At 39.5% G+C, this 24,867-nt stretch overlaps 2 protein-coding genes across 9 annotated transcripts in view; one reads left to right on the forward strand and one right to left on the reverse strand.

Annotated features, from left to right (window-relative positions):
• The first annotated feature begins 614 nt into the window (after positions 1 to 614).
• erg28 (ergosterol biosynthesis 28 homolog) lies at positions 615 to 8,012 on the forward strand. 3 transcript variants are annotated; one of them, XM_062042058.1, is made up of 7 exons: positions 615 to 878; positions 992 to 1,138; positions 4,326 to 4,416; positions 4,503 to 4,621; positions 4,704 to 4,784; positions 5,384 to 5,481; positions 7,290 to 8,012. In XM_062042058.1, the coding sequence occupies exons 2-6, from the start codon at positions 1,006 to 1,008 to the stop codon at positions 5,470 to 5,472; spliced, it is 513 nt and encodes a 170-aa protein (XP_061898042.1). In that variant the 5' UTR covers positions 615 to 878; positions 992 to 1,005; the 3' UTR covers positions 5,473 to 5,481; positions 7,290 to 8,012. The 3 variants fall into 3 exon arrangements, with proteins under 3 accessions (XP_061898042.1, XP_061898039.1, XP_061898041.1); XM_062042055.1 differs by having other exon boundaries at positions 615 to 894; positions 7,290 to 8,010; XM_062042057.1 differs by lacking the exons at positions 5,384 to 5,481; positions 7,290 to 8,012 and having other exon boundaries at positions 615 to 894; positions 4,704 to 4,980.
• Positions 4,955 to 24,867, reverse strand: part of flvcr2a (FLVCR choline and putative heme transporter 2a) — a 54,870-nt gene continuing 34,957 nt past the window's right edge. For 4 of the 6 annotated variants that reach the window (XM_062042053.1, XM_062042049.1, XM_062042051.1 and 1 more), the window contains 8 exons: positions 18,402 to 18,469; positions 17,928 to 18,031; positions 11,769 to 11,879; positions 11,321 to 11,426; positions 11,143 to 11,254; positions 9,741 to 9,802; positions 8,726 to 8,829; positions 4,955 to 7,875 (listed from right to left, as the gene is read on the reverse strand). In XM_062042053.1, coding sequence (XP_061898037.1) covers positions 8,755 to 8,829; positions 9,741 to 9,802; positions 11,143 to 11,254; positions 11,321 to 11,426; positions 11,769 to 11,879; positions 17,928 to 18,031; positions 18,402 to 18,469 — 638 coding nt within the window. In that variant the 3' untranslated portion in view covers positions 4,955 to 7,875; positions 8,726 to 8,754. The remainder of the gene's footprint in view (positions 7,876 to 8,725; positions 8,830 to 9,740; positions 9,803 to 11,142; positions 11,255 to 11,320; positions 11,427 to 11,768; positions 11,880 to 17,927; positions 18,032 to 18,401; positions 18,470 to 24,867) is intronic. The other 2 variants (XM_062042050.1, XM_062042052.1) reach the window with 2 other exon arrangements.

The raw sequence follows: 24,867 nt of genomic DNA on the forward strand, positions 1-24,867 counted from the left end.
TGAACAAGGTGTTCATGCACTGTTCATGTTGTGCACTAGTAAAAAAAACATATAACTTTGTCTTGAATTTGAAAAAAAACCCACCAAAAAAAAACATTTTATTTTTCACTAAAGAAGGGTTCGGTGAATGTGCATATGAAACTGGTGGGTTTCGGTACCTCCAACAAGGTTAATAACCACTGGGTTGGATATATGTATATATATTTTCGAAATCAACGTCAAGCAATTATTAGTATATTTGATAACGAACATTTTGAAAGTGAAAATAAAATACTTGGGAAACATATTAATTTTGTACAAGGGATAACACCGTATATTACAGTGCAATTGTGCTCCTTGACAGTAGAGGAAATATAAAAATAACATTTCGAAGGTTAATATTGCTCCTAAAAAATTGATTGTAGACTAAAAACTACCAAATGTCGTGGGGATTCTATTTTTTGACAGAGGTCGATTCAACGAAAACGCGTATCACGACAAAGCATTGTCTTGTCTCACTTGTTTACTCTTTGTACAAACACAGCCAATTACAGCTTGGCTTTCAAGATTGCTTAAAGAGTATTGGTTCAAAACAAAAGTGGGCCAACCCAAAAATGACAAGCGGACCAATCGAAGTCATGGTTCGACTGGATGGAACCATTCACTCAACTTTGTCATTGGACAGACACATTCTATTGCAAGACGATAATATATCATATGTACTGAGTATCTTCATTGTTTTACATGCTGTTTTTTTAACATTATCGTTTGATACGCAGAAGATTGGAAAATGCAATCCGCCATTAATGCCATTTGAAAGCCACATTTTAAGTAACATTAGCCTTCTTTGCCGGGTGCATCACTTCACGTTGCTAGCTACAGTGACCCGATCGGTTCAGGTAACTCACTTGACAGGTAAAACTCACACCTGCCACTGCCAGCCTCTGTGTAAAATCATCAAATATGTGTATGTTTATGTATGCTTGTGTGGAATGAAACCACTCCAAAAAAGGAGCAGCAGAAGAGATGAGTCGCTTCCTAAACGTCCTGCGGAGCTGGCTGGTGATGGTGTCTGTCATCGCCATGGGAAACACTGTGCAGAGCTTCAGAGATCACAGCTTCCTGTCAGAGAAGCTCTACACTGGCGCGCCCGAATTTGGTAAGATAGATGCATCATTGGTCATGCTTATTGTTGGTAAAATAGATACTTTACTTTCCAGGAAATTACTTTGCTGCATCAGCCACATTTACAGACAGTGAAACAGTAAACACACATGTGTCAAACTCAGGGCCTTGGCCAGTTATGACTTGCCACATATTTTAAAGTGGCCTGCCACGTCATTGAGTCATACCAAAGACTATAACAATGGGACCCATTACCTCCCTGCTTGGCACTCATGCATCAAGGGTTGGAATTGGGGGTTAAATCACCAAATCGATTCCCGGGCGTGGCCACTGCTGCTGCTCACTGCTCCCCTCTCCTCCCAGGGGGTGAACAAGGGGATGTGTCAAATACAGAGGTTAATTTCACCCCACCTAGTGTGTGTGTGACAATCATTTGTACTTTAACTTTAATTTAAATTGGCCTGCAAAAGGCTGGAAATAATAAAGCACTTTCTGGCTAAATGTATTTGTTCCTTCAATTTTGGCAGAAAAATTCACTGCATGTGTCCTACACTTTAATATTACCTGACCATGCAACACAATGTTTAAAGCTTGGGTTATCAAATATAAATACTTAAATATCTGCTAATCACTTTGACCTACAATTTTAGATAGATAGTACTTTATTGGTTCCTTCAGGAGAGTTCCTCAGGAAAATAAAAATTCCAGCAGCAGTGTACAGAATTGAGATCGAATTTAAAAAGTAAATAATGGGGGTATAAATGAGTTTGAGTTTGAGTTTGAGTTTATTTCGAACATGCAAGCATACATCACACCACCATCCACATCACAATTTCCAGTTTCTCTTTTCAACATGTTCGAAAAGGAGTAGGAAGAAGCAGAGCTTATTTAATCCTACCCCTTTTCTTTTACATAACAGTTGCTAAAACTTTTGTTCACTTCCTGTTCTCAATTTATCCACAATATACTCCATAAGTAATCACAATAAAAATAAATAAATAAATAATCATTGGTGAAGTAAGTCATATTTCATATGATGAGATAAGTAAGATTATTTTGAGAATCAAAGAATGGATGGATGAAATAAATTCAGAATGTTTATCATGGTTCTTCTTCTTTGTACTTTGTAAACACTTTAAGTTTGAAGAGTTTCTTGAAGTGGATTATATTAGTACATTGTTTGATTGCTTTGCTTAATCCATTCTATAATTTAATTCCACATACTGATATACTGAAGGTCTTAAGTGTTGTACGTGCATACAAATATTTTAAATTACATTTTTCTCTAAGATTATATTTCTCCTCTTTTGTTGAGAAGAACTGTTGTATATTTTTGGGTAGCAGGTTATAGTTTGCTTTGTGTATAATTTTAGCTGTTTGCAAATTCACTATGTCAAGGAATTTCAGTATCTTTGATTCAATAAATAAAGGATTTGTATGTTCTCTATGTCCAACATTATGTATTATTCTAGCTGATCTTTTTTGTAACACCGTTAATGAATGAAGTGTACTTTTGTAATTATTTCCCCATATTTCTACACAGTAACTCAGATATAGTAACACTAACGAGCAGTAGAGAATATGAAGTGATTTTTGGTCTAGAACATGTTTTGCTTTATTCATTATTGACGTGTTTCTTGCTGGAAATGGAAATAAAATAGAAAATATTACAATAAGAATACAAATAAAAAGCAACAATAAGAATACAAATATAACAGTAAAATAAGAATATAACAAGAGAAACTATGCAGTAGTGGCCATGTTATGAAAAAAGTATTGTACTGTTATTGCACTGTTAATTGCCCTGTTTTTTGTTGCAGTTTATTTCAGTATTGTTATTGTTTTGAATCCCCTGTCATCCTAGTATCCCCTTGCCCCCCAGAGAGGAGTTGTACAGTCTGATGGCATGTGGGACAAATGATTTTTTTAGTCTTGGTCCTGTCCTGCACTTGGGATGAAGAAGCAAGTTATCCATCAATCTGTTTAAAATATAATAGTCAAAAAGAGTTGCCTATATAAATTGAGTAATGTGGATTATATTCATATTGGGGCGGCATAGCTCGGTTGGTAGAGTGGCCGTACCAGCAACTTGAGGGTTCCAGGTTCGATTCCCGCTTCCGCCATCCTAGTCACTGCCGTTGTGTCCTTGGGCAAGACACTTTACCCACCTGCTCCCAGTGCCACCCACACTGGTTTAAATGTAACTTAGATATTGGGTGTCACTATGTAAAGCGCTTTGAGTCACGAGAGAAAAGCGCTATATAAATACAATTCACTTCATTTCACATATATACGGTCGGCACGGAAATAATTCCGACCTCTTTAAATCTTTGTTTCATTGCAACCATTTGCTAAAATCAAAAAAGGTCATTTTCTTTCTCATTAATGTACACTCGGCACCCCATCTTGACAGAAAACAACAGAAATGTAGACATTTTTGCAAATGTATTAAAAAAACTACTCAAGAATCACAAGCAAGTATTCAGACCCTTTGCTCAATACTTTGTTTGATGCACCTTTGGCAGCAATTACAGCCTCAAGTCGTGTTGAATATGATGCCACAAGCTTGGCACACCTATCTTTGGCCAGTTTGAAATTTCTCTTTGCAGCACATCTCAAGCTCCATCAGATTCGATGGGAAGCGTTGGCTTTATTTTTTTTTCTGTCAATGCTTCCATTATTGAGAAATAAAATCAACTTTTTTGATTTTAGCAAATGGCTGCAATGAAACAAAGAGTAAACATTTTAAAGGGGTCTGACTCTGAATACTTTACATACCCACTGTAATAACTGTTACAAGCAGCCCTCTGAGGGCAGTCATAATTGCGATGTGGCACTTAATAAGAGTTTGACACTAGTACACAAACAAGAATAACATCTGGTATAAATGTAAAATGAACTAATAGTAAATAATATATCATTTATATGAATATAAATAAACAGATCCCCCTAAGTATTAATAATACTTGTATGTCAGTATTGTACAAACAGAGCATAAACGTAAATGTGCCAGGTTGAGATGTGCAATTTTTAAAGAGACAAAGATATGATTATTATGTTAGTCACTTACCTGATTGTAAACCATCTCCAAGTAACAACTTCATTTTGAACTTCACAAGTTTTGGATCTATACTGTCATTTATTGTGTCATTTATAATTGTAATGTTTTGTTATAGGTTTACTGACAATGTTTATCTCCACCTATGTACCATTTTCCTTAGTCAATGGTCTTCAGGCCCGGACGTTTGGCATTTGGACATTGCTGTCATCTATCATTCGCTGTGCCTGTGCCATTGATATCCAGAACGGAACGTAAGCTGTTTCATTTGCATATTGTTTTGCTGTGACTTGTATTTGTGGTCAAGCTTACAGTAAATGTGCCACATTGGCTTCTGCAGGCTGTATCACGTCACCTTGTGGACATTTGTATTGGCCTTGGGTCATTTTCTGTCCGAGACGTTTATCTACAAAACTGCACCTCTCACTATCGGGGTTATGGCACCTCTTATTGTGGCTAGTAAGTATTATATCTAATTTCAACTTCATAAACCTTTTTTGTCCATGCATGGAATTAATGCAAGAAACACTTGTTTTTCCAGGTTTCTCAGTCATAGCCATGCTGATTGGATTCCAGTGTTTTTCAGAAAATCCAGAGGAACTTGTAGCACGACAGAAGAAACGTAACTGAATTTCCTCATGCCCAAGAGTCCACCAGACGTGTTTGGATGGATCGTGGCTTGCTGTTTCCCAGATGTCAATTGATTATTTCCTACAGGAACTCAAGCTTTCTCAGAACTGATCACAGGAATTCTAAAGTCTTTTTTAAAAGGTTTATTCATTCAAAAAATGGAAAAGAAACTGCACTCATTCGTGTTTACTTCGAGTGTCATGAAAATCATTCCACTCCAGTCAAAAGTCAGATAATTACTTGAAGTATACTTTATTGAATGTGTTTAAATGACAAGCTCTGTCAAAGCTACTCCACAGCTTTGTCCTTAAATTCCACAATATGATAAATTAGCACCACTAACAATTACATCATCTTTGGGGGGGGGAGAAAAGAAATCACAAGACAACAAACGAGCCACAACATATTAAATAAAACAAGTTTAAAACCAACTATGCACACTACTAGTTTACTTGAGTAACGGGTGTAATAGTAAAGCACAATTGACTAAATAAAATATATTGATATTCTTGTGCAAAATGACCAATGTGCCTCTTCCTCTTGCATAGTGAAGCAGAAATATATCCTCAAGTTTCTTCTTCTGTCTTCCAGGTCCTGAAGAGGTCACTTCTAGAAAAGCAAGGACAAAACTACTACTAAGTGTACACAAGATGCACAGCATCAGATATTGCAATCAGTAGAATTCAGAGGTAATACGTCCTATGGCAGGCAGAAAGCCTTCCAGCTGACATGACAGTAAAACACAGCTGTCCTTGTTAAATGTTCTAAAAACAGTACTTAAAATAAAAGCTTCAACAAAGAAAAGGTTGAACCACATTAAAAGGTCCATATTCTACGGTTTTCTAACATTTCTAAATGACCCCAAGAAGGTGTACAGTGGTACCTCAACTTAAGAGTGCCCTAACTTAAGGGTGTTTTGAGATAAGAACAGTCTTTCGGCTAAATGTTATGCCTTAAGTTGCAGGTAAAAAAAATTGTTAAATGCATGATTGCTCTTTGTCGGGATAGCAAATGTTAGTCAACCTTGTAAGAGCCGACCACAACATCCGGCCTTATTCGCTAGCATTAGCTTACAGCAAGATATTGACATAACTGTTTTCTAACCATGGGAATGAAGAAAGTGAATGTGAAGGACAGTGCTGAGAATACCAAAAGAAGTTGAGGTTCATTGAATTAAAGACATTTCAGCAGATCACTACTAGTGCACCATAGTAAAGCAGAATGAGTTGACAAAGCAACCAGAGATTGTTAAAATAATATATGAATGGCCGAAACGTATCCATAAAAAATATGGAGAAGCTGCTGATGGTATTTGACGGAGAAGCAGCTCAAAAAGAGATACTGTAGCAGTCCACTCTCCAAGATAAATACTGTATTATTTCATTACTTGCTACAACTACTGTAGTTTGTTTTTCATTCAATATTTCTTATCTTAAAGATAGTTTCTATTTTAAAAGGACATTTTAGATGTTAAAATTGTGCTGTTTTTGCAAGCATCAATTATATTGATTTTAATTTATAGGAGACGATTTGAGACACTGGTGTGTCAGGAGCTCATCATATTAACCAATTAATCTCATAAATTAAGGTCCTACTGTATTTGAAAAGTAGCTTTAATTATAATGTGCTGTGTTTGTCCAGTAGAGGTGGGAGAATATTTGGCCACCCAACAATTCAATTAAATTTAATTCTGATTTTTGGGGTGACGATTCTATTCAGTATCAGATTCAACACGATTTTTGTAATATATTATTTGGTATATAAATCATAACAAAACCTTTTCAAAACAGGTTACAAAAGCTACGCTTGGCTGTTGGCATACAATTTAGTTTTGGCTTAAAAATTATGAATCGATTTAGAGTCAAAATAAACAAAAATCGCAATTTGGATGTGAATCGATTTTTTGAGCCCTCCTATTATATACAGTAGCATGATGATCACAGTGTCTGCCTCATGAAGAGCAAGTGTGCACTTTATCTACTTTTTACATAGACACTGTAACCCTGCACTTATCCGCCGTAAAAAAGGCCAAATATTAAATACGATATAAAAAAATTAAGGAGTGGGACAGGAGGACAAAAATGTTAACTAGCACAGCTATGTCAGCTACAATACTAACATTACACTCACTTTAACAGCAACCTCAAACTAAGTTGGCCTGTTTGCTAAATAAAAACTAAATAAACGTACAGCCCCCAACTGTGTAGCTGATTGACAGTTTGTTGGCAGAGCTCCAGGCTTTATTTTAAGCTGTGAAGTGAGGCCTGCTTTGTTTTTCTGACAACGCTGTCCTCCTTAAAGTGGTGGCTGTATAAATGGGACCAGCTCATCACGTTAGGGGCGGTTCATGTCAATCAGGAAGGTTATTCCTTAATGATGTCATGAAAAGTGACCGTTTGAACGACTCTTTTGTCAAAAGTGGAACAAACACATTTGATGCTCATGAACAAGCTCTGATTAATATTTATCAATTTTCTACACCGCTTGTCCTCATTAGGGTCACGAGTGCGCTGGAGCCTATCCCAGCTGACTTTGGGTGAGAGGCTTGCTACACCCTGAACTGGTTCCCCGTCAATCACAGAAAACATATAGACACCTATGGACAATTTAGAGACTTAACCTCACATGGGATGTGGGAGGAAACATTCCATTGAACCTGCAAACTCCACACAAAGATGCCCCTCAATGTCCTGACAGTGCGGCCGAAATGCTAGCCACTAGTGCAACATGCAGCAAACGAGTTTGCCTATTAGGGGGGAACTTTACAATATTGCTCATTAGTAGTGACATAACACAACATTTGACACTAATTCAAAAGGTTTAAAAAATAAAAATAAAAAAGGAATGTGAAGATATTTGAGGTTGAAGTGCATTGTAAGTGTATGAAAGAGTGTTACGTTCATGTCCTCATGGCATATGGTGTTGCACAGTACAACAAATATCCAACAGGTTTGTCGGTTGGTACAGCGACCAATCAGCCTCATCAAGGCATGGCGACTACTTCTTGTATTCCCCATTTAAAGCTTTTCTTATTTCAAGATTACAGGGGGAGCGATGCTTTCATCTAGAACAGCAGCCATTTTCTAGAAAGAACAGAAAGGAATTAGGATCCGGTTCATTGTATTTCAATGGTGTGATCTATGCTAGCGTAACGATTGTATGTAATTACTGTGTAGCTGTTTTATTTTGAATGTTGTGTTATTTCTTGAGTGTATTCCTTTTGCCTTAAAGTTGTACATGTATAAAACGATTTTGACATTGAATAGCGACTAACGCATCAGCTCATAGGGATCTTAAACAAAACTATCAACATCACAATCACTTCTAAAGAGGAACCAATCAGAGCTTTTACACACAAATACAATAGATTCATTTATATTGTTATAACTTCCACTCTTACAAAAAGCTGCAGTGTTATTGCTACTCGCAGGTTATATGCTGACCCCCCATTGGTTTGGAGTATAAAGTCTGGCTTGTTCATTAGGCATCAGTGAGACCAAAATTACAATATCATGCAACAGTGTAACTCTCAAATTCATTTCAGATTAAGAAACCATTTTTAAAAGGCTCAGGAAACGTTTGTATCTTACAAAGTCACATGTGGATGTAGTGTTTATGAATTTAAGTGTAAGCTATAATAATCACCATCAACCTTATTAAGGAATATATTATATATGTCGGCCGCTACAATGAGTTACACATGAGGGCGGTAGTGTGTGGGTGTTGTAGCCACATGAGGCTACAAAGTATTTTTTATCTGAACACTCAATCAGACAAACTACAATTTACTACTAATTACTAAAATCATTGATAGCTGCAACCCTAAATGTAACATTTAAATGTGATTAGGTAATTCAGCTGGCGTACAATTTTGCATTTGATGTTAAGGTTAACAAGTGTATTTGTTTATGAAAAGGGTGTGTGTGTCCCTACCTTGTTAGGTGTGTTTTGTTAGGTTTATGTCAAGACTGCCTCTGCCAGGGGCTGCTGCAAGATGTGCCTTCGAACTCTTGCACTGACGTCTCTGAACCTGCAGGCTGCAATAATAGCTTGGGTGTCATGTCCCTGAGAGGGCCCAATGGAACTTTTCATGCAACAGCAACAATTTAAGCCCAGAAATCCCTACACACCCAAATAATAGTTCACTGCCTGTCCACTAGAACAGTATTGTATTTAAGTATGGACATATTTGTAATATTCAATTCACTGTTTAACTTACGGAAACAGTTTAATGACGCTCTGTGTGTGCAAGGTTGCTGGTGTTTTACATTTTTGCTGCAATTAAGAGGTGACAGGGAAGTTAAGAGTGTTTTAAATTAGTCAGCACTCAAGACTCATGTGTTGCCTTATTGAAAAAGGTGTTTGACTAGCAGAAGCTGAGGAGTTGTTATCCCCCTCATCAAAGCAAGCCCGGCTCACATGCTGAGGCCACGGGTACCCGCCTGTCCATTGTGTTGCTGCATAAAAACTGTGATCTTACCAGAATTGGACCACATTCTTTGTGGCAAATTTTAAGCTTGCCTTCAGAACAGTTTGCAGAGTTGTTTGAGGAGGCAGAGCGAATACTTGTTTTAAACATGTTGACAGAGCAGCGTGTTTATTCATTCATGTGCATGCCTGCAGCAGTGCAATGCGATGTGAGGCCCACAGCCAAAAACAACCAATGGCGCTTGTTTGATGTTCTTTCAGCACAAAGATGACGCTACAAAAAATCCCTCTAAAGCAGGGTTTTCCAAACTTAGAACCAGGACCCAAAATGGGTGGTGGGTTATTTTTATAGAAGAAGTTTCTTTTTTCTTTTCTTTTTTTGCACACAGTATTCATGTCCGTTGATGTAGTTTTAGTTGCAATATGGAGGAATCACAAGGGCAATTTTGGTCTGGATAAAAATAAGTTTGGTAAACACTGCTCTAGGGGGATGTGAAGATGCCATCTGTGATGTACTTACACTGATTTGTCCATCCGCCTGAAGGTTGGCCTTCTGCCTCCGGAGGTCAGACTTGATAAAGCCTTTGATAAACACAAAAGAGGGAGTTACTGCATCCAACCATTGGAGTTGGAGTTGGTATACGAATTATTTTTTGAGGTCTTAAAAGAAGACCTGTGATGATTAACATCTTTTCTGACTCATAAATGTTACAATGTTGGATACTCGTGTTAAACGATGCCAAAGCATCAAATCATAAGGCTCTGGCATTTGGGCGTGACCTTGCTCGCAGTTTTAAATGCCTCTGCCCGCGATGTTTTGCAGTCTGGCTACATTGTGACATCACAGTGAGGTAGATGTACATATTTGGACATTAGGTCAAGTTCTCAGCCAGAGGGGGAAAAGCTCTGTATGAAACCAGCTGAGTTTGAGGAAACACAGGAAAGGGGAGAATAAAGAAGTGTTTTCATCTAATCTTGGCATGTGGTGACATGCAAGGAAATCAATACTGCTAAAAGTAACATTTTTATACAGCTCTGGATTGATCTGAGAGGGTGTACTTAATGTTGTGACCGAGTGAGTCTTCACACTGGTTTTAGAAGTTGATTTTTTAACGTGTCTGGGAAAAAAAATTGTGATGTTATAGGAAATATGACTGGAGCAAAATTACGTTCAATTTATACGTAAACATATCCAATACATATTATCTAGACCACAATGAATTGTTTTAAATGTAGATGAGTCATCATAGATCTTCTTTAAATTAATCTTAGTCCTAATGCAATGGAGGTTTTCTCAATTATATGAAAAAGCAATGAGAAAAGATTCAGTTTTTCGATACTACCACTAGATGGCAACCTAATGCTGCTTAAAATACAGTTTAAACGTTGCAGATGCCCGGGGAAAAATTGTCTACCGCTTGTCCCTTACGGGTCGCGGGGGGTGCTGGAGCCTATCTCAGCTGCTTTCGGGAAGAAGGCGGGGTAAACCCTGGACAAGTCGCTACCTCATCGTCCATCCATTTTTCTACCGCTTGTCCCTTTCGGGGTAAGTGGAAAGAAATTATTTCAATGTATTCTTAGTCCTTATAGTATTTGCGCATCAGGGGCCCTCTATGGGGAGATACCAGCGCACCCAAACTGGTCACAAAGTGGCTTATGAGGGGTTGACTTTACCACTCGGACTCATCCCTCAGGTTAATTAGGTTTTGCCTGTATCTGCTTTTAGCGGTAGGATCTAAGCCCCTTGCATACTCAGTTTGCATACTTTGCTGCACGGTAGCTATATTGATGGGTTGACCACCACTTCGTTCACCAAAAGTAAAGAGGTAAGAAAAAGTCACTTGACAGAATACAAATACATTTTTCTAGAAGGTTTTTACCCCTGTTGGTATGTTTTGCAAGGCAAGTCAACTGAACCCTACCAGTCATCACAGTTCCTATCAGCAGAAAGATGCACAGGAAGATGTTTCCCGCCAAAGTACCCCATCTGTCTATTATCTTTCCCTGGGAAATGGTGAAGATGATTCCAAAGATCTGAAATAAAATTAGTTTACACTATGGTCTTCATCGACATTGTTGTAGTGGACGAGTGAATCTAACCTGAGCTGAACAGTTGAGGAGTCCTGATGAGGTTCCCTCTGATTCTGGATAGGTAAGTTCTACTGCAAACTCAAAGCCCAGAGGAAGGTAACCTGTCATGAAGAAGCTGCAGCAACAAATTGATATCAGCTCAACCTCTACACACGAAGCAGGTACATAGTGATAAAACATTTCACCTGGTCAATACCAAACAAAGTAAACCTCACAAAGGAATTCCTATTGGAGAAATCTGCTCATATTTTGCAATAAGCGGGAACAAATCATGTGGTTGGCTTTTGTCCTACTTTCACTAAGCAGCAGTGTTGTGTTAAAAAAAAAAAATCACATGTGACATTGTGCAACCTACGACATATCTGACTTATTTGTACATATTTGACCTTCCATATGACTCTAACATGCAACATTGACTGACTTGCAGGCCTTTATTAGATAATGGTTAGTTACCCACCCTAAAACTCCAGCTGTAACGAACACCACCCACAAGTAACCCAGGTTGAGGGTGAAGGCGTACACCAGCATCCCAATGAGGGAGAGGACATACACGGCCAGCGTAGTCTGCCTGAGGGGAGAGAGTGCCCATTTAAGTGTTTGCAAAGCAACAAATGCATGTTATTTTCCTATAAATCCTGTTTAATCGGATTTGACTTGAACAAAAATGTTAAATATAATACTGTGAGCAGGCTTATAATTGGGCAAAAGTTAATCAACAATCACCTCAATCCTGCAGCATACTTGCACAAACCACTTCGAAACAGGGAACTTAATAACTTTTTTCAAATGTTGCAAATGGTAATATACTGTAGATAGCATTGTTTAATGCAAAAGCAGGCAGAGCTGCTTAAATGACCAGTTTGATTATGTTCAATATCTCTCGTTGAGAAGGCGTACTAATTTCAAAACATTTAGTAGGAGTTGAATTGAGAAAACTGTACTGTATGCAGGACAGACAATTACCAGTACGGTTACCAAACAACTCGTTAGTGGTCACTCTTCCTATGGAATGAGGCAGTCTCTGGGGGAGGGATGTTAGGACAATGTTATAATATAGATAATGTAGGTGCTAGGTCAGGGGTCAGCAACCCAAAATGTTGAAAGAGCCATATTGAACCAAAAATACAAAAAACAAATCTGTCTGGAGCCGCAAAAAATTAAATGCCTTATATAAGTGTTATAATGAAAGCAACACATGATTTAAATGTCTATATTAGCTATTTTAGCCTACTATCAAAATTACTGTGTTGCAGGATAACGCAAATCTTCGTTGACAGAAATTTTGAAATGTACCGTAATATTTATTGTACACATTTTTTAAACATTGGAAACCTTTAGTACAATGGAAGCTTCTCAGAGGGTGAGATAACTCCTGGAAATTACTGGCTTAGAATGGCCAAAAGTATAGATGTGCGTGTCCAAGTTAAGGAAACGGCAGGCTGTCTTTTTCTAATGCATTATATTACAATCTTTGCAAGTTAGGTAACATTTGCTGTGGTCTGGAACAACATGGCACACAAACAACTATGAGAAATGCAGCCAATATTACATACAGATAAGGTGTCATTAGACATGCAAATATGAATTAAATACACAGAGGACATAAGTAAAGGAAATTAAATAAACTCAAATATACCTACAAATGAGGCATAATGATGCAATGTGTACATACAGCTCATGTTAGCATCGATTAGCTAAAATGATTGAACAACAATAAATATCATCCAATGGCAGGCAACAGCTTAGGAACATTTTGTTTAGATCCGAAGAAAGCTGCAGTCTCACATAGTCATGTATTTTGCGTCATCTCCAGATTGAACAGCAATTTTTATTTGACTTTTAAGGAACATTTTGGTTGAAGTCTAAATTGTATGACTTTGGATGTTCCCCTCTTTTTTTTACAATGACTAACTCATTGTATTTTTAAAAACTACAAGTGAGAAACGGGCTTCTGAAATAAATTATTTCAGAAATAGTGATGTACTTGTTACATTCTGTCCCCTGCTGTTGTGGTCCTGCTCTTCTCGCCTCTCTTTCTCTCCTACAGTGTGGCGTGTGAATGGCTCCTGGAGACCGGGCACCCTTGGCCCCAATTCTCTAGGTCGTCCTCAGACGAGCCTTCCATCGTTGCTTCCAGTCATCCCGATTCTCCATACATTTGGCCAGTTCCTTGGTACTCTGAGCTCCTGCATCCTTCTTGAGTATGTCCACGTATGTTAGTGTGGGACGTCCTCTTGACCGATGCCCATGTGTTGGTTCCCACAGTACCAATTTGCTGGCTGGCAGCTCCTGATGCCTTTGGCAGTGCCCTGCTAGTCTCATTCTCCTTACAGCAATCTTCTCGCTCACCCTTGGTATTCCCCTGTAGAGGACTCTGTTGGTTACGTGCGCACTCTTGTTGATGTTAAGCACTGCACGCAGCATCCTGGTGTAGCAACCATCCAGAGACCTCTCCAGGGTTGGCTTCAGGGTCCAGCATTCGCTGCCATAGAGGAGAACGGACTCAACTGTCGCGTAGAAGAAGCTGAGTTTGATTTGGCGGGGGAGGTTGGAGCTCCATACACTGGTCATGCCGTTCAGGGCCCTCCATGCAAGTGCCTTCCTCACTTTTAAATCCTGCTCAGTTGAGTTGACCCATCCGCCCAGGTATTTGAAGTCCTCAACTTCTTTCAGCACAGTGCCTCCTGCTGTTATCAGAGGTTGATGTTCTGGTGGAACATTGTAGGTCATGACCTCAGTTTTCTTGGCATTTAGCCTAAGGCCAACCTTGGCGCACTCTAGCTCTACCCTGTGTAGGAGTTCTTGTGCTTGTTCCACGTTGTTGGAGAGCAGACTGATGTCATCCGCATAGTCAAGGTCTGTCAGGACCACTGCCGGTTGTCGACTCGACTTCCTTGGTGTCAGCGTGAAGCCAAGTTCCTGCTCTCGCCCATTTATTGCCTTCCTGAGCGCATGATCAAGGACTATGATGAAGAGGAAGGGGGCTAGTGTATCCCCTTGTATAACTCCAGCCAGGATGTCAAACTCCTCGCTGTTGCCATCTGGGGTCACCACCCTGGCCCTTGTTCCTGCGTACATGGACTCTATTGCTCGGAGTAGGTTCGGAGGAATACTGTATGCCTTCAAGATCTTCACCATCGTGCCTCGATGTATCGAGTCAAATGCCTTTTTGAAGTCTATGAAGCATAGGACTGCAGTCAGGTTGTCCTTCCTCACCTCCTCAATCAATCTCCTAAGTGCCAAGATCTGGGCTGTAGTTGTTCGTCCTTCTCGAAAGCCGTTCTGATTTACTCTCAGGTGAGGGTCGATTGCATGCCGGACCCTGTTTAGGATCATGCGGTTGTAGACTTTCGCAGTGATACAGGTCAGGCTGATGCCTCGGTAGTTGTCTGGCTTCGAGAGGTCTCCGGATTTGGGCACTGGTACGATGTTTGATAGAGACCACATATCAGGCAGCCGATTGTGCAGCAGAGCAAGGTTGCAGAACTCTAGAATGATGTCATCAAGATCACAGTTCTTCACGACCTCTGGGGGTATGCCGTCCGGGCCAGCACTTTTTCCCACTCTTACTGTGGCTTTTGCCCTGGCGAGCTCTCCGAGTGTGAAGGGACCATCGTTGATGTTCAGGTTTGGGAGGACTGATGGTATTTCTTCTTCCTCAGCTGCGTCTGCTGTTTCTCCCAGCAGCCTTTTGAAGTGACTGGACCAGGTTGTCACCCTCTCCTCCGGGCTGTGTCCCTCCACCTGTCCCTCCTTGGTCCTCTTCCGCCCCGTCATCTCATTGATGACCCTCCAGGCCTCCCCATACTGTTGTTCACCTTGCGCCGCCTGCACCCTCCGCACTCTCTCCATCAGTTCTTCCCCTTTGATGGTATCATAGCATTTGAAAAGAAACTGTTTGGCTTCATTCAGCTCGCCACGCCTCTCCACAGTTGGTTCCCGCTCAAAGTTGAGGCGGGCTTCCTCCACCATCCCTCGTGCTGCTACGACCTCTGGGTGTTTGGATCGTCTGGAGGTACTGACTCTCTCCATCATGGGCACGTACAGCCTGGTCGCCTCCTCATTCGCAGTGACGAATCTCCTGTATTCTCCACTGGCCTCCGCTCCCCTGTCCAGCTGCTGGAATCGTCTCCTCATCTCCTCTGCGTATCTGGTTTGAAGGCCAGGGTCACTTGAGAAAGCTTTCCAGTTATACCGGATCTTGGGACTTGGTTTGGGGACCCTGAGGCTCAGGCAAACTCTCATTGAGACCACACGGTGGTCTGAGCCCACAGAACTAAAAGTGCTGTATGGCTCAGCATTCAGGATGGAGTTCCTCCATTTCTTCCTCACTAGGATGTAATCTAGCTGCCGTAGTGTTCCTGAGGCTCGGTCTCGGAAGGTCCACCTCTTTCCTGTTCTCTTCCGGAAGATGGTATTCGCCGCCAGTAGCTCGTGTTCCATGAGGAAGGCAGTGAGGTAGGTGCCGTTGCGGTTGGTAGAGTCGTGGTAAGGGAAGGGTGCGTCCTCTGGTCCAAGCCTTGCATTGAAGTCCCCAAGGATTGCCAGGAAGTTGTGCGCTGGGACGCCACGGACCGCTCTTACAAGGTCCTCAAAGAACTTCTCCACCACGTCAGATGGTGCCACGTTGGTGGGTGAGTACACGACTATGACTGTTGTTACTGGGTTGCCCGAGAACTCTGCGCTCAGAATCCTGTCGGTGTGGTGGTAAACCCGACGGAGAGCCTTACGTGCCCGTGGGCCCAGCATTAACCCTACACCGCCTGTTGCGGCCTGGGCCTCGTTCCTCCACGCAGATGCAGAAATGAACGTGCATCTCTCCACTCTGCAGTACAGGATGGGGTCATCAGTGTGCACTCTCCTGTGTTCTTGGACCCCCAGGATCTCCACTCCCCGTTCCTCTGCACAGTGTGCAAGCTCTATCAATCTCGCTTCTTCTCTCGCTGTGCATGCGTTGAAGGTTCCCATAACAAATGGTCTCCGACAGCGCATGAGTGCATTGGACGTGGTGCTGTGTTCGGACAGGACCCTCCCTGGGACAATCCCAGGGTTTGAGGTCCTGTCGTCATGGTGTCCTCCAGGAGGAGGACCAGCACCACCATCCGCTGCGATGTTCCTGCGGACTCCCGCCGCTGGAAGTATAGGATTTGGGATGACTTTGTACTCCATGGTTGGCTTTACTATGCTAATAGCGAACTGTGGGGCGCAACTCCTCGCAGTCCCGGTTTTAGTTCAGAGTGACCTTCTCCTAGACAGGTTGCCATCCAAGGCTTACGAGCCCCATCTGCCCGATTAGTCTTCCAGCTATTTAAGCTGAGTGGCGGTACCTCACAGTTTGTTCCACGACGTCCATTTGCTGCGCTGTCTTCTTGACCACTTCCTAGGGTACCATTCTTGCTTCAGTTCTGACCAGTCTACAGCCTTGCACACTCTTTTTATGTTAGCCTGTTTTTGTCAGGGTTAGATACCTTTTTGCCACCATCGTCTTTTGTTGATTATCTACCTCACAATTTAGAGGAATTGACTGTTTGCTCGCCTCTGTCTCTACATTTTTGGGATCCACACTCACAAGACTATACAGTATTATGCAAACTGACTTTTCTCTACCTATAATTGAAAGCAATATTTGATTATGACTGACAAACCCGTATTTTTTGGGGGGGTGGAAAGTGTATGCAAGAGGGTCGTGTTCATTTTGGATATAGCACGAGCAATTTACACAGGCTTGTTCTGGTCCAGCAGTTTCTTGTACAACCATGCATGAAATACTGGTTTTGTTAACATAACAGTCTTTTCAATAAAATCAATGTGAACCTGGCTACTTTGACAGCTAAGGAATTTGAGGAATCCAAACACTTTATCAAGTCAAAACAGACAAATTCATTTCTAATTTGTTTTTGCGGTTAAAAACTGCGCTTTAGATATATTCCAAGTTTAATGCAGAAAACAAGATGAGAAACAAGGGGACTACACGAGTCATGCCTGTCAGTTTAGATAAGCAGAGATGGACATCAGAACAAAAACTCAGACCCGCTCATTTGTCCACTTTGCAGAGAATCTCTTAGTGCTGCTCTCTTTGTGAACAAATGTTTAGACAGCCACTCGAGACGACTAGGACTACAGTACGGTAAATAACAGTTGACTGTGGATCCATTAGTATTACAGATATCACAGATCCACAAACCATACAATTGATGACCAAAGTCATACTGTCCTATTTGTGCCACAGACATTTAAAAGTCAGGCGTGATTTACTCTTGCGCCTGTTTTTTCTTTCGATTAGATGTCTTGACAATGATTGTTGCTAAAAGAAGCCGCTGCTGTACCATATGTGTAAATGTCAGTGTAATAAACACATTCTGTAAATGCTCTTTGTCAATACCACGTAAAATACATTTTACATAACCGCATAAGGGTAGTAAGGGTAAGGGTAAGGGCGATGTGACACTTGAGGAGCTTATTTAACTTTGTGTAGCATCTGGGCTTTTTTAATATACCAGTATTGTACGCTGAATACAACCACAATGACAGCAGCAGTCATTCGTACACAGTTTGAAAACATTAATGAATGTATATTTGAAATAGTAAACATAAATGTCAAGAAATATGATCTTACCTGTAGGTTTTTGTCTTGTCCAACCAAATACCACATATGAGTGACCCCACCATGCCCGCAATGACAATGGTCAGACCAATCCTGCCTGCATTTACCTCTTCTCCCTAAGAGGAAAAACATTGGCATCTCTGGTTTCATAGGCAATAAAATATGTATGTTACAGTTTGCATTCATCTTATCCACATAAGACAACAGTGGCCATACTGAGACTTGATGGGGCGGTATAGCTCGGTTGGTAGAGCGGCCGTGCCAGCAACTTGAGGGTTGCAGGTTCGATCCCCGCTTCCGCCATCCTAGTCACTGCCGTTGTGTCCTTGGGCAAGACACTTTACCCACCTGCTCCCAGTGCCACCCACACTGGTTTGAATGTAACTTAGGTATTGGGTTTCACTATGTAAAGCGCTTTGAGTCACTTGAGAAAAAGCGCTATATAAATGTAATTCACTTCACTTCACTTCACTTCACTTCACTTACTGGATAGTGTTCAATGATCATTCGGTTCAGAAGTGTAGAGACAGCATAAAAACAGCCAACATTGAGTCCTGCAAATAAATAGAAAAGTAACTTATGTTTGTAATGATACGACCATATTCATTTGTATTCTTAAAAACTTTAAAACCCTAACCTGATTTTGTGACATACCAACTGTGTGCAGAACGTTTATACAAATATAATAGATATCAGTAGCAACAAAGAAGAACATGGAAGACAAAAGGACATTTCGAAGACTATGCACAGAGAAGAGGATGACTGCCTTCAAAATTGAGCTACAAAAGCAAGATTGGGACAATGTGTATAATGAAAAAGAGGTTGATGAAGCATATGAACATTTCTTAAACAAGTTCATAATACTTTATGACAAACATTGTCCATGGATACAACTCAGTAACAAGCAGAGAAAGAATAATCAACCATGGATGACAAAAGGATTAAAAAATGCTTGTAAGAAGAAGAATACACTATATAGAAAATGTATAGCACAAAGAACTATAGAGGCAGAAATTAAGTACAAAAAGTATAAAAACAAGTTAACAGACATACTACGATCATGTAGAAAAGAATATTACAGTGAATTATTGGACAGGAACAAAAATAATATGAGAGCAACATGGGGCATCCTCAATAGCATTATAAAAAATGGAACTAAGAGGGACTACCCTCAATACTTCTTAGATGAAAATAAAAAAAATGACAACATAAAGGAAGTAGTTGAAAGCTTCAATAATTATTTTGTAAATATTGGACCAAAATTGGAAGAAAGGATTCCAGACCCAGTTCCAATTGAGGACTATAATGACACCATAGAGCCAAATCCCAACTCCATGTTCCTCAGTAATGTGACACAGGAGGAAATAGTTACAATCGTGAAAAAATGTAAATCTAAGACTTCAACTGATTGTAACGGAATTGATATGGAAACGATAAAAAAGGTTATTGAAGAGATCTCAGGACCATTAATGTATATTAGTAACCTATCATTTCAAACAGGTACATTTCCAAACAAAATGAAAATAGCTAAAGTTGCACCAATTTATAAGACTGGAGATAAACATCAATTTACAAATTATAGACCTGTTTCTCTACTTCCACAATCATTGAAAAACTGTTCAATAACAGATTAGAAAGTTTCATAAATAAAAATAGAATACTCGAAGAGAACCAATATGGATACAGAGCTAATGTCTCAACTTCAATGGCTTTAATTGAAATTACAGAAGAAATTACCAATGCAATAGATAGTAAAAAATGTGCAGCAGCGGTTTTTATGGATCTAACTAAAGCTTTTGACACAATTAATCACAATATTTTAATCAAAAAACTAGAACGATATGGCATCAGAGGGTTAGTCTTAAACTGGATAAGAAGTTATCTAACGAACAGGAAACAATACGTGAAGCTAGGCGAACACACGTCTACAACGCTAAATATATCCTGTGGTGTACCTCAGGGATCAATATTAGGACCTAAATTATTCAATCTCTATATAAATGACATTTGTAAAGTTACAAAAGATTTAAAGTTAGTATTATTTGCGGATGATACAACAGCGTTTTGTTCAGGAGAGAACACACAGGAGATAATACAAATAATAACAGAAGAAATTAACAAATTAAAAAGATGGTTTGACAAAAACAGACTATCGTTGAATCTTAGTAAAACTAAAATAATGCTATTTGGTAACAGTAGAAGAGAAAGTCAAACACAAATACAAATAGACGGAATAGAAATTGAAAGAGTAAACGAAACCAAATTTCTAGGTATAATGATTGATGATAAATTGAACTGGAAATCTCACGTAAAAAATATACAACATAAAGTTGCAAGAAACACGTCAATAATTAATAAAGCAAAACATGTTCTAGACCAAAAATCCCTTCATATTCTCTACTGCTCACTAGTGTTACCATATCTGAGCTACTGTGTAGAAATATGGGGAAATAATTACAAAAGTACACTTCATTCATTAACGGTGTTACAAAAAAGATCAGTTAGAATAATACATAATGTTGGATATAGAGAACATACAAACCCTTTATTTATTGAATCAAAAATACTGAAATTCCACGACATAGTGAATTTGCAAACAGCTAAAATTATGCACAAAGCAAACTATAACCTGCTACCCAAGAATATACAACAATTCTTCTCAACAAAAGAGGAGAAATATAATCTTAGAGAAAAACGTAATTTAAAACATTTGTATGCACGTACAACACTTAAGACCTTCAGTATATCAGTATGTGGAATTAAATTATGGAATGGATTAAGCAAAGCAATCAAACAATGTACTAATATGATACACTTCAAGAAACTCTTCAAACTTAAAGTGTTTACAAAGTACAATGAAGAAGAACCATGACAAACATTCTCAATTTATTTCATCCATCCATTCATTCATTCTTAAAGTAATCTTACTTATCTCATCATATGAAATATGACTTACTTCACCAATTATTATTATTAAATTCTTACTATTATTTATTTATTTATTTTTATTGTAATTACTTATGGAGTTTATTGTGAAAAAATTGTGAACAGGAAGTGAACAAAAAGTTTTGCAACTGTTATGTAAAGAAAAGGGGTAGGATTAAATAAGCTCTGCTTCTTCCTACTCCTTTTCGAACATGTTGAAAAGAAACTGGAAATTGTGATGTATCATGTTGTATGCTTGCATGTTCGAAATAAACTCAAACTCAAACTCAAACTCAAACAAAATAGTGACTTTCTACTACTAGAAAACCTCCACAGAACCTCCCAAATTGAACCTGCACCCTACCTGACATGGAAGTTCTATTACGTCTTCATATCAACACGTGAGCTGATAAAATACATTTGTGACATCGGTAGCATCCATAATGATGCTTTAACAGCACCATTAAATCTGCAGTAATAAAAGTAAAGTGACAGAGTGCAGAATCACCTGCATGCCAAAGCAACATAGGCATGTGTGGGGTTTCCCCATCCGGCAAGACTTTTCAGGAGGCTTTTCTGAAAACAATTACTTACAGACTGAGGGCCGATCTACCAAGATCCCACATAAGTGTTAAATAGCATATGCAAACTAAAAAGTTGCACATACAACAACTGCAAAAGAGTTTCCTGTTAGGATTGCTCTTTGTAGCGAGGGTCATGACCCACAAAAAGGCAGGATGTGGCAGGCATCATGCAGGTAAACGAGTATTTCAATGTTCCAAAGTCCAGAAGAACAGAGTGCAGTAGGGATACGCCCAGGGAAAGCTTCTGAACAAAAGGATATACAAAAACAACAATCTCCAAAATATAACTAACCATGTCCATACCTCCAACATACAATCCTCCCACAACCAACAACTCAGGGAGACCAGTTTAAATAGTCCTCTCGTGCTCAGTAACATCCATCCATTTATCCATTTTCTACCGCTTATCCAGTAACAGCAGGTGAAAATAATCAACACTAACAACCAGCAGGTGAAAAGGGAAGCGCTCAGAAGCAGGGGTTCAACTAAAGCAACATAATACTAACAAATAAGAAATTGGAATAAAAAATAAGAGCGCAAAACTGGAAGTGAAGTCAAAAAAACACCACAAATACACCCAAAAACTAAACAGAGAAGAACCTAATTAAACATGTTGTAACATTTCCCTTTTTGTCCATGACATCATCCTCCAACCTTTGATGTTTTGCAGTGTTGCAGAACACGCAGCACACAACTATAACCTGTGACATCTTTTCTGAGCTATTAGAAGCACTTCTCCAGTGCGATCTACAACAGAACCTTTAAGCACGTCGAATGTGCCCTATGGGAGACGGGGGCGTCGTGCAGAAAACACTGGCAATAACTGTGATGGTGCATATGAAAGGGATGTGAGAACCCTTTGAGAAAAAAAAAGTAAATTGAGAAAAAAAGAAGAACATTTATATCAGCACTAAGTGCTGTCAAGCACAACCCGAATATTAAAAAAAAAAAAATCAAGATTACATTTACTGCAATTGGTTGCATTTCTACACGATACTTTATTTTTAGATTTATTCTACAATCTGTCATGTCAAAAATATACCTTCTCGCTGGTTACTAATAAATACTCTAGAACTACAACTGGTTCGGAACTAACAGTGTTCGGATTGTAATCATCCAAATATGATTAGCAGCTCAGTGGACCGCCAGCCAGGCTCGCAGAGCGAACAGAGGCAACAAGTAAGCTAACTAGCGAGCTTGTTTCCGTGCACCTGATTGTCTGGAGTTCTGCAACTCAGTGCAGTGTTTAGGCAAGAGGAACTGCGAGTCCCTGCGGCTGAAGCGAGCATTCAACACATTTTGTTTAGATCACATTTTTTTAAATATTTCATTACCTAAAACACGGAACTGCTATTTTGATGTGAAAATACATGTTTAAAAAGGAGGATTTCCACGTTTTTGCGGAAAATTCACATACCTGTACATTACATATATATCTATTATTTACATCACTACACTATCTTCAGATAAATATATACAGTATATTGTACATACATTGTCTGTATAAATAGTATATATATATATATATATATATATATATATATATATATATATATATATATATATATATATATATATATATATATATATATATATATATACATATATATATACATACATACAATACATATATATATATATATACATACAATACATATATATACTGTGGAGCATCACATTACCCCCGAACAGGTGAGACCAGGCAGTGGGCCAGCCATCACAGTGATAGCATGCACCAGGCGGTCAAACTACGCCAACCTCTGGGTGTGGTCATTGAAGGCAAGTAAATCCCTAACTCCATTCTCAATCAGGTTGATGTGTGGCCACCTGCCCCAAGGCAGCTGTGTCAGGTTGGCAATCACTGTTTGCCTAAATAGCACCTCAGTGTATGACTCAGTGTGTGGTTGGCTCCCTGCTGGGAAAGGTCTACTCCCATCGGGCGGTAAGTGTGTTGCTCCACTGAATTGTAGTTTATAGATTAGTCTGCTAAAGGTGTAATATGTTAGATTCAGTGTGATTTATTGAACTTTGTGTTGATCAGAGATTTCTCTGCTCTGTGTTCCAGGCAATTTAGGAGACATGATCAAGACATGAAAAATGTGATAATTTGTTTGTTTCAATGGAAGCCCCAATCGGGAGAACTTTAAGTTAACCTGCATTCAGAAAACTGACTGAATAAACCAACGCTGCTGCGTTTGAACTTTAACAGAACTGTCTCTGGGAGGTTGGTTTTTCGAGCGCACATCACAATACATACATATACAGTACATATATACAGCCGTGATCAAAAGTTTACATACACTTGTAAAGAACATAATGTCATGGCTGTCTTGAGTTTCCGATCATTTTTACAACTCTTATTTTTTTGTGATAGTGATTGGAGCACATACTTGTTGGTCACAAAAAACATTCATGAAGTTTGGTTCTTTTATTAATTTATTGTGGGTCTACTGAAAATGTGACCAAATCTGCTGGGTCAAAAGTATACATACAGCAATGTTAATATTTGGTTACATGTCCCTTGGCAAGTTTCACTGCAATAAGGCGCTTTTGGTAGCCATCTACAAGCTTCTGGCAAGCTTCTGGTTGAATTTTTGACCACTCCTCTTGACAAAATTGGTGAGTTCAGCTAAATGTGTTGGTTTTCTGACAAGGACTTGTTTCTTCAGCATTGTTTACTTGTTTAAGTCAGGACTTTGGTAAAGCCATTCTAAAACCTTAATTCTAGCCTGATTTAGCCATTCCTTTACCACTTTTGACTTGTGTTTGGGGTCATTGTCCTGTTGGAACACCCAACTGTGCCCAAGATCCAACCTTTGGGCTGATGATTTTAGGTTGTCCTGATGAATTTGGAGGTAATCCTCCTTTTTCATTGTCTCATTTAAAGCACAAGTTCTATTGGCAGCAAAACAGGCCCAGAGCATAATACTACCACCACCATGCTTGACGGTTGGGATGGTGTTCCTGGGATTAAAGGCCTCACCTTTTCTCCTCCAAACACATTGCTAGGTATTGTGGCCAAACAGCTAAATTGTTGTTTCATCTGACATCACATGGACAAAGATAAGACCTTCTGGAGGAAAGTTCTGTGGTCAGATGAAACACAAATTGAGCTGTTTGGCCACAACACCCAGCAATATGTTTGGAGGAGAAAAGGTGAGGTCTTTAATCCCAGGAACACCATTCCCAGCGTCAAACATAGTGGTGGTAGTATTATGGTCTGGCCCTGTTCTGCTGCCAATGGAACTGGTGCTTTAAATAGGACAATGAAAAAAGAGGATTACCTCCAAATTCTTCTGGACAACCTAAAATCATCAACCCAGAGGTTGGGTCTTGGGGGCAGTTGGGTGTTCCAACAGGACAATGACCACTTTTGACATGTGTCAAAAGTGTTAAAGGCATGACTAAATCAGGCTAGAATTAAAGTTTTGGAATGGCCTTCC

Source organism: Entelurus aequoreus, linkage group LG03 (genome assembly GCF_033978785.1).
Source record: "Entelurus aequoreus isolate RoL-2023_Sb linkage group LG03, RoL_Eaeq_v1.1, whole genome shotgun sequence".
Lineage (NCBI taxonomy): Eukaryota > Metazoa > Chordata > Actinopteri > Syngnathiformes > Syngnathidae > Entelurus > Entelurus aequoreus.